The sequence below is a fragment of the Dendroctonus ponderosae genome, unplaced genomic scaffold (assembly GCF_020466585.1).
Source record: "Dendroctonus ponderosae isolate FM_Combo_2020 unplaced genomic scaffold, Dpon_F_20191213v2 Dpon_F_20191213_5, whole genome shotgun sequence".
In the NCBI taxonomy this organism is placed as follows: Eukaryota; Metazoa; Arthropoda; class Insecta; order Coleoptera; family Curculionidae; genus Dendroctonus; species Dendroctonus ponderosae.
The window spans coordinates 14,540,466-14,550,790 of record NW_026018715.1 but is presented as its reverse complement, the minus strand read 5'-3'; the positions used below and the strand labels follow the sequence as shown (position 1 = coordinate 14,550,790).

The following is a 10,325-nucleotide window of genomic DNA, read 5'->3' as shown; positions in this document are numbered from 1 at the left end:
TAATAGGAAATTTTTGGGAGTTTTTACGATTTTTCAGATACCTACTAAAGCGAAGCGATTGGTCGTTGGGCAACACGGATTTTTCAAAAATTCGGCCAGGAAGAGCCAAATATTTCTCAATCTGGCGCACAACATCACTCGAAAGAGAAAATTTGCGGTTTTAAATGAGGAAAACCGCATTATAATAGGAAATTTCTGGGAGTTTTCAGTTACTAAGGCAATGTGATCGGCCGTTGGAAAACACAAAATTTTAAAAAATTTGACAAGAAAAAGCTAAAAATCCCACAATACGGCTCATAATATCACTCGAACGCGAAAATGCGCTGCCTTTAGTGAGGAAAAAGTCATTTTTATGGGCAACTTGTGGACGTTTCCAGGATTTTTCAGTTACCAAGGCGAATGGATGACCGATGGGAAACAGGAAGTTTTCAAAAATTCGTCAAGTAAAAACCAGAAACCCCTGAATCCTGCCCGTAACATCAATCGAAAGCGACAATCGGCTGCTTTAAGTGCGGAAAAACTCACTTTAATAGGAAATTTCTGGAAGTTTCCAGGATTTTTTCAGTTACCAAACTCCAGATTAATCTCATTTGACCATCTTTTGACTTTTTTCACTCTTCTAATTACCGGTGCCTCCAATAACAGCATGTGCGTAATGAAAAAACATCCATGGAAAAACGACGCTTAACTTGGTCTCATCTTGGTCTCAAAATTTTTCCCTCTATAATTCTTTGGCGGATCAGATGATACCAAAAGTTGCATTCTTTTCCCTCTATTGTTTTATGCGGTAAACGTTGAAAACCGGCCGATTAGAGGCTGAAAATTATCAACCAAAGCCTCAATTTGGAGTTAATGGAATCGGAATTGCCAACTCTGACCAATGGAACAACCGTAAAATTATGAATCCAACTGGTTTGGACGAATTTCCATATTTCATTAACATTTGAATCATTTTCTATTAATCAGAATCAGCAGGCACTCGTCTGGTCGCTATCACCCAGTTATCTCAGCTGAGCGCATTATATTTATATAACGGATAATATATAATATAATGTATATAATTTATTGACTAAATAACGTTTCGAAAGGAAATAGACTCGTTCTTTGGAGCCCGCCCATTAATTATGATAGATTATGCTAAGCTGATTTCATCCTGTGATCACTTAAAGTGGACAAGCGACCAAGACACTTTCCTGCATATTTCCAGCTCTAGATTTCCGCTAGATCGAAAACATTCCTCGAATGGACATTGTTTAGTTCAGAACGATCAACTGGTGGTTTTGCTGTAAATCCAACGGACACGAAATCTGTTGATGGCAAAGATTTGCCATAAAAAAAAAGCATTTCATGGCATTATTAGCAACGTGGGCATTTGGTGTTGTTTGGGCAAGGTCGTTGAAAATGCCAATCAACATGGAGAAAAGCTTGTTTGCCCCAGAATTGAATATCCTTAAACCTACGTAATGATTTTGATTAAGTTCTCGAATCGAAGCAGGTGATTTTTTAATTAATGTCTGTGTGCACACCCGTTGGTTTGTTGCAAGTTTAAGCAATTTTTATTGATTTCAATTGCTTGCGAGCGACCTTGTTGGGCGCATTACGAATATTTGCAAAACTCTCAACAGCACTAATGAAACACACAGAGTTACGGCTGTTTCGAGTTGTTTAGTCAAGGATGCGCCAACAGTAATTGGCCGCCGAATAAAAATAAAACTTCATCGGTTGTCTATATGGAATAGCGTTAAAACGTACGGCAAATATTAGCTGAATAGTTTCACTTTTCGTCCATGAGAAATATCGTTGTCAGTGTTCCGGTTTCGACTGTTTGCTCAACAATAAATCAAAGTTACGAGCAAATAGGTAAAAGGTTTTGAGTAAACACCTCAAGTATCTTTGACCTTTCGGTAAATATTCTGCCTTTAAACTAGTTGGCTAACGGGATATTTCCCAGAGGTTCAAAGAAAGTGCATTTGCAACAGTTTAACCTATTTTTAATAACCATTTGAAAGTACTTAAATAAATAAACCGGTTGGTCGGTATTGAACAATCGTCAATTAAATTAGCTTGCAAAGGCAAACGATTTGAATCGAGCCTGTGCAGTGTCGCAACCACGCAAACTACCTGAACCGATCAATAATTACTCTTTTTTGTGTCAATGCAAATGACTTCGTTTGAGCCCCAGAGGATCCAAACAAATCAAAATCAAGTTCGTTTAATGAACCATTTGATCTTCCAATGCGAGGACATGAACTATAACAGCTGAAAGAGCCATTGATGAAGCAAACAATCACATAAACCTTGGTCAAAGACTTGCGGTAGCAAAGTAACAATTAAATAGTTGTACTGATCCCACAATTGTTCCTGCCGGCTTCCACAGCAGACAAATTGTTAAGCAATCGCTTCAATGCATTCTCGTCTATTTTTTGCAACTTTAAAAGGCAACTGTTCATATTAATGGAACCGAACCGAACCGAAAGGGTCCTTGAATTGGCATACGATACACCTTTCAATGTATCGGGTTTAACGTGCAAATGCAAATGTTGAGCGACTGAAAAGGTGCTGAACGTAGGAGGGACCGAAAGTATCAGAAGAAAAGCCACCCAAATGAAGAAACGGGAAAATTAACTGCTTCCATAGTCTAATTTAAGTGTCATTGCACGACCAATAGATACTTGTTCATCTAAACGTATTCCATCCTGTTTATTAAACGATTAGCTGATTTCATGTAACGGCGCATTTTGAGTATTTACCATTTAAGACGATCAAACCAGTTCCAGTGGTTTCAACTAGAAGAAACGGGACATGATGATGGAAACTCTAAATGGGCGAATTTTTTCGCAGAACTATAACGGACCAATGCAAATCTTCGGGCACATACTCGGATAATATCAGGATGATTTTGCCGTGCATTATGCATGTATTAATATAATACTGTCTGAGAGTCGTGAGCCATATTTTCCGGGATATGGTAAAGTGGCCAAGTAAGGAAGGTAAATGGCGTGTAGTAGGAGAACGTGGAATATTTTAGGGCCAACATGACCAGCCGATCGTAAATATGGCAAAACACCACGCTGTTACATCATGCAATAAACGAAGCCCTGGGGCTAAAGTAGCTGTTTAGACGCCGCTTTGTTCTAACAAAACGAGAACAACCGCCCAGAAAACACTCAAATTTAAAACATTTTTTTTCAGATGCGAAAATTTCCTTTTAATTGAGACATTAGATTCACATTAAAGAGCGCTGATGGCCAGTTGCGAGCTTATTAGCTCTAACTGTACCAAATACATTTCTTCAAAGCATTACACAGGAGTCTAATGTAGTTTAAATTACCGCGAGTCAATGAAAATAAACGACAATCACAAAATTATAGGATGAATTCGGGTAAAAACTTGTGTGTAAAAGGCTTCAATAGTGTCGCTAATTTTTAAGGAAAAACTGATTTGCTGGCGGTTTTCCTGATGGTTGAGGCAGCTGGAAAATGTTGACCAACTGAACGATCCATATATGAACAAAGCGCTCGCCATTCACATCAAGAACTATGTTTTTTACAAATTAAGAGTTATTTTATTGTGGACGTAGGTGAAATTGACGCTAAAAGAGTGTTTTACTATTTTTACTTCTTGACTGAATTGGAACTGAATTCATTATTTTTTTTCAAGAACGGGCCGGAAAATCGATGTGGAACAAGAGCACTGATTTATGTAGAAATTAGCGCTCTTTTAGGTTTTGAGCTCAGTTTGATGCTACACGTACAGAGTGAAGAGTTATTCATATAAATGTCAGGAAAATTGGTGTTAAGTGAGACCAAAGGCCACATTTAGATATTCTCGACGCTTAAAACACCCCGTACCTCGTAAACGGTTAAAAATGTTCACTCAATTGTTCAGAACTTTTAGGTAGCCCTTCTTGCGAACAACATTTTTCTTATTAGCTGGAATTCTCAATTTCTAACCTCAGAGAGACAGAAGTCAAAATCTCAAAAATTTGCGGTCCTCGAACATAAAATACCGTATATCTCAGAAACTATTGCAAATATCAAACCAATTCGTAGGACCTTTTCGATAGCCCGTTTCAAGATCTGTCTTCCCCATCAAGTTTTATAAAAAAATCCTAACCTCTGAAGAGGTAGAAGCCAAACAAAAAATTTGGTGACACTCGATGCTTAAACAGCCTGTACCTCAGAAACAGTTAAAAATATCCACTCAATTGCTCAGAACTTTTCGGTAGGGCTTCTTGAAGAGTGTATTTTGCTTATTAGCTGGGATTCCAAATTTCTAACCTCATACAGACAGAAGTCAAAATCTCAAAAGTTTGCGACCCTCGGATAAAAAATACCGTATATCTCAGAAACTATTGCAAATATCAAACAAATTCATAGGACCTTTTCGATAGCCCGTTTCAAGATCTGTCTTCCTCATCAAGTTTTATAAAAAAATCCTCACCTCTGAAGAGGTAGAAGCCAAACTAAAAATTTGATGACACTCGACGCTTAAAACACCCTGTATCTCAGAAACAGTTAAAAATATCTACTCAATTGCTCAGAACTTTTGGGTAGGGCTTCTTGAAGTGTGTATTTTGCTTATTAGCTGGGATTCCAAATTTCTAACCTCATAAAGACAGAAGTCAAAATCTCGAAAATTTGTGACCCTCGAACAAAAAATACTGTATATCTCAGAAGCTATTGCAAATATCAAACAAATTCATAGGACCTTTTCGATAGCCCGTTTCAAGATCTGTCTTCCTCATCAAGTTTTATAAAAAAATCCTCACCTCTGAAGAGGTAGAAGCCAAACTAAAAATTTGATGACACTCGACGCTTAAAACACCCTGTATCTCAGAAACAGTTAAAAATATCTACTCAATTGCTCAGAACTTTTCGGTAGGGCTTCTTGAAGAGTGTATTTTGCTTATTAGCTGAGATTCCAAATTTCTAACCTCATAGAAACAGAAGTCAAAATCTCGAAAATTTGTGACCCTCGAACAAAAAATACTGTATATCTCAGAAACTGTTGCAAATATTAAACAAATTCATAGGACCTTTTCGATAGCCCGTTTCAAGATCTGTCTTCCCCATCAAGTTTTATAAAAAAATCCTAACCTCTGAAGAGATGGAAGCCAAACCAAAAATTTGGTTACACTCGACGCTTAAAACACCCTGTAACTCAGGAACAGTTAAAAATATCCACTCAATTGCTCAGAACTTTTCGGTAGTCCTTCTTGAGAACATAATTTCGCCTGTTAGCTGAGATTCTAAATTTCTAACCTCAAAGAGATAGAAGTCAAAATTTTGAAAATTTGCGACTCTCGAACAAAAAATACCATATATCTCAGAAACTATTGCAAATATCAAACAAATTCATAGGACCTTTTCGATAGCCCCTCTCAAGACCTGTCTTCCCCACCCAGCGTTATGAAAAAAATCTAACCTCTGAAGAGATACAAGCCAAACCAAAAATTTGGTGTCTGTCGACGCTTAAAACGCCCTGTAACCCAGAAACGGTTAAAAATAGTTAACAATTTCTCAGGAACTTTACAATGGTTTTTCTTGAGACCTCTTATTAGGGAGCATTCGAAATTCGCCTCAAGGCAAAATCTCAAAAGGAAAATTTCCCAGAATTTCTTACCAAAATAGGGGCATTCCCAAAATGAATCTTTCACAATTTGCTTAAAAATGCGATAATCGCGAAAACATCAACAAAAAACAGTCCCAAACCCAGTTCTGAAGAACGCTTGATAAAGACCTCAATTTGATGGTAGTAAGTAAGAGTTTAAGCGAAGTGAAAGTTGGCCAGGCCGACGACTGGCGTAAATTAAACATGCGATAACAATGTGAAAATCGGTCTCTAGAGAAAGGAAGTTGGGCGATTTTTTAAGTTCCATCCGAGTACAATAACCTGCAAAGGAGTTTCTGAGTGAAATCCTCCTCAGCAGGAAAATGAACGCGTTTAAATCGTTCAGCAAGTACTACTCATGGTGTCGCCAACCGTTGCGACCTTGCAGAAACTGGTACAGACAAAAAACCAATTGCAGGAAACAGTTCATAACCCACTATTAATGTAAGTTATATTCAGATTTCCCCTGCCAATTTGCTTGTGGAATATTTTCGCGTTTTCCCTACCGAAATCTCAGCTGGAGCAAAAGGAACTTCACCGCCCAAACGGATGACGACAAAAACAGCAGGTTTCCAACGAAATAATATATCAGCTGCAAACACCTCAGCCATGTGGGTTTTGCTAGCTGAACCTTGAAATACGTATAAATAATTTATGTAACCCTGTGCATAATTGCCCAACGAAAAAACAATACGTTTCACCTCTTGAAACACTCTGGGGATTTTTTCTTGCGATGCGGCTTTTTCAGGTAAACTATGCAGAAGCATGAAGCGACTGTTTCAATAGATGTACCACATTGGTAGCAAAAGCGGCTGCATAATGGGAAATTTGCATTTGGTGCAAACAAATACATGTTTGGCTGAGGAAGAAAGCGAAATTTATGGCCGTTGGAATAACACTTTTTGATAATGGAAAATTGCGAGAAAACCAGTCCCGATCAGGTTTCAGGGCCTAGACGACTATTAAATTGCCGGCAATTTTACGACAAAATCAAGCGAATGCAAATGAGGATCTACAGCCGATAAATCGAGGATCATTGTCTAGATTTTTCCGAACTGAACAAAATGATTCCCAGGCATTTTAAGGACAAAAGTTGAAAATTTGCAGGATTTTACTGTTTGCTGCATAACCAATTCCCCACGTTCAGGTATGACAATTTCAATTTAGTGCTAATTGGACGATAAACCAGCCGGAGTTAATGGCATTGTTTGGGCGATTTTACGGCCAAATCCACTGAGAGAAAACGAAAAAATTGCCGTTTATTTACGGCGGATGAGGCGAAATTTTGCACTTGCAAAAAGAGCTGTTTAAAAATTGGCAGGCTTCAAATCAAGCGCATAAAAGTGTGACTTTTTCGGATTTTTCCCAGCAAGTCACCTGTGAAGACGCTTGTGTTTAAAATCAGATTCAGGAACCCAGTTGTTGGTCGAACTTAGCAGGAAAGTGTTGAATTATCGAAGATTTGAATTTGCAAACGACTTTGAAACAAAACCAGTTAGGAAAACCAGTTTAGCTTCAAAAACGATTGAATCTAATCAATAAACTTGGCTTGTTTTTCGATCACTCGATCATCAATTTTAACATTTGCATTAATTCGGTTGTGTCTCATCGCGCGTTGTACTCTCTAGCCTAAAATCAGTTAGCAGATCGGTTGGGATGGAACGAGCAGGATTCGCAGGATTCAAGTGGTAAATGCGCGAGCCACACCATTGAAAGAGGCCTGTGCAGAACCAGTCTTGAAAGTCACAATATGTTCCAAGTTGCGAACGCACTGAAATTTAGGTCGGCGGATTTCTCCTCTCAGATGGTTCAGAATCGGTGTCTGCGACAGGATTGTAAAATAAACCGGCACTGTTTCACTCACGAGTTAATCCTTGGTGGAGTTCTGGTCACTTCCCACTCAACGGGCACTCAAAGAGTGCCCGAGCAAATGATGGGGTTGGAGTGGTGAGAGGGTGAGTTAGTGGTCGGCGGAAAAGACTTACCAGTCGCCATGGCGAATTCAGCCAGGGCTGTGTGAGCCCTATCACTCCACGGTCACGTTAGCGCACTAGCTACTCACGAAGAAGTCTTAAGATAGACTAACTGACTTAAGAGTTGCAAGCCTCTTAGCTTCGCGGCGACCATGGGAAAGGTGGGTTGTGATTGGTCTGCGCGGTGTGTAGAGTCAGTCACTTGGAGATCGTCGCCGCAACTATTTTCTGTACTTTCTGCAACCGGCGGCGTCATCCGCAGGCCTGATGGTATTCCGGTCCTTGGAGAATTTCCATTTTTTTCCTCATCGAACCTTGCGCTCCTCTAGGAACCAAGCAAACATCGCCTGGATGCAACAAGTGGGCCACAGTCGATCGATACAGTTGGATAAAGTCGAGGGCCTTTCAACGATCCGAAAACATATCAAAGGTCCATTGCATTTTTCCAAAAGTTGGTGCGAGTGAATACTTGGCAAATCCTTTAACACAGAACGTTTGCAATCCGAATCAATATTTTAAATTCAAGGGGAAAACCCGAACATTTCATGTGCGACTGCATGAGGCTCGTTCTCTCCACTTTGCTCGCGTCTTTTATGGTCGACAAATAAGGGTTTTACCTCTTCGCAGTGACAGCTATCATAAATCGCCAGTATTTGCTCATTCGTTGAATCAACATTTATCAGCGGCAATATAAGTTTTCATTGATTTTCTGGGTGGTTTTTATTTATTTGGGTTTTACGCGGAATGCAAGTAAATGAGCTTTGTTTTCAATGCAAACTGTCCATAACCGTGTAACTTCGTTCTTCTTTGCCGCACTGGGAGCATGACTTAAGATCAAAAGATGATGATTTTTTGCTTTCATCTTTTTAGACGTGAACAACTTTTGATAAACTACAGAGACAAAACTTATCTTCTTCTCTCTGTTCTCATTTTTAGATATTTTCAATCTTTTCAGAGATACGATCTTTATCAAAATTTAGCCTTGCGTCTTTAAAGGTTAGAAATTTTGGGTTGCTCTTCAAAAGCAAAATTTAGCTTTTAAAGCCCCCCAATATCCAAGTTGTCCTCAGGATTCATAAAGTATTCTGGGCGGTTTCCCAATATAATCTCATGAACTTGAACAAGCGCCAAAATGTTGGCATTTTTGCTTCTAACTTTGAAACCCCAGCAAATTTTGGATAAAGCCTTAAAAGAAAAATGTGGCTTTTGAGATTCTTTATCGAAAAGGTCCTAATAACTTTTTAGATAAATCTAACCGTTTATGAGATATAAATTAAAATGTGACAAAAGAAATAAAATTTCGTCGGTCATCGGTTAACTCTTATGAATATAAGATAGTCAAAATGACCTAACGGGATGGCACTAATGATTAACCAAATATGTTCAACGGTTTTCGAGATAAGATCTAATTTATTTTTACTTCTACCTTTTTAAAGGTTAGGAAATTCTAATAAAATCTTTCTGGCGAAAAACAGTTCTAAGGATAAGCTTTCGAAAAGGCCATAATGACTGATTGGATATTTCGCGCCATTCTGGAGATACAGAGTGTTTAAACTGCGAAGACCCACAAAAGCTGTTATTTTGGCGTCTATCTCTTTACAGGTTAGGAATTTTGGATAAACCTTAGTAGTTAAAACTCGGCTAGGAAGACAAGAAATTCAAAAGGTTATGTCGATTGATTGGATAATTCGCGCTATTTCAGAGATACAGAGTGTTTAACCTTTAAAAACCTCCAAAAGCTGACATTTTGGGTTCTATCTCTTTAGAGGCTAGAAATTTTGGATAAACCCTATTAGCTCAAATTAAGCTATCCACATGCGCTATCGAAAAGGTCGTAACAAGTGAACGGGTATTTTGCCCCATTTCGGAGATACAGAGTGTTTAAACTTCAAAGACCTGCAAAAGTTGGAATTTTGCCTTCTATCGCTTTACAGGTTAGGAATTTTGGATAAACCTTACTAGGTAAAACTGGGCTATGGAGACAATCAATTGAAAAGGTAATATCGATTGATTGGATAATTCGCTCCATTTCGGAGATACAGAGTGTTTAACTTTTAAAAACCCGCTAAAGCTGACATTTTGGCTTCTATCTCTTTAGAGGCTAGAAATTTTGGATAAACCCTAATAGCACAAATTAAGCTATCGAGATGCGCTATAGAAACGGTCATAACAAGTGATTGGGTATTTTGAGCCATTTGGGAGATACAGAGTGTTTAAACTTCAAAGACCTGCAAAAGCTGAAATTTTGGCTTCTATCTCTTTAGAGGTTAGAAATTTTGGATAAACCCTAACAGACTAAATTGAGCTATCGAAAAGGTCATTAGGAGCTAAACGATATTTTCAGCAGTTTCCAAGATATAAAGTTTTTGAACATTCAGATGCCCATTAGGGGCAAAGCCCTATCCAAACATGCATGCTCGCTACACCTAAACATAACCGAAGAAATCCTCTGTTAAAAAGGTCCTTACGACACATGCAATATTTCCAACCGTTTGCCAGATATGAATTATTTTCCATTTTGGACCGTCTTCAAAAGCGGTGGTTTTCTGAAACTTATGGCCTTAGAAACCTACAATAAAAAAATAAAGATGAGTCAATTCTTCGCAGATTTCTATCAGAGTCCAGAAGATGACTTGATGACAATCAGTTACAAGGTAAAAATCTATGACTAATGTGAATTTTTATGAATTTGCGCAACTTGTATACTTAACAAGAAACTGCTGGTTTGGATGCGCCTAA

The 10,325-nt window shown here is 38.4% G+C and overlaps 1 protein-coding gene across 1 annotated transcript in view; it reads right to left on the bottom strand.

Annotated features, from left to right (window-relative positions):
- The window catches only part of LOC109534902, a gene marked incomplete in the record, with an annotated part of 103,979 nt that extends 96,082 nt beyond the window's left edge, over positions 1 to 7,897 (bottom strand). Inside the window, 1 exon segment of the mRNA XM_048666803.1 lies at positions 7,599 to 7,897. Within this exon segment, the coding sequence (XP_048522760.1) occupies positions 7,599 to 7,608 (10 nt within the window).
- Positions 7,898 to 10,325: the final 2,428 nt, after the last annotated feature.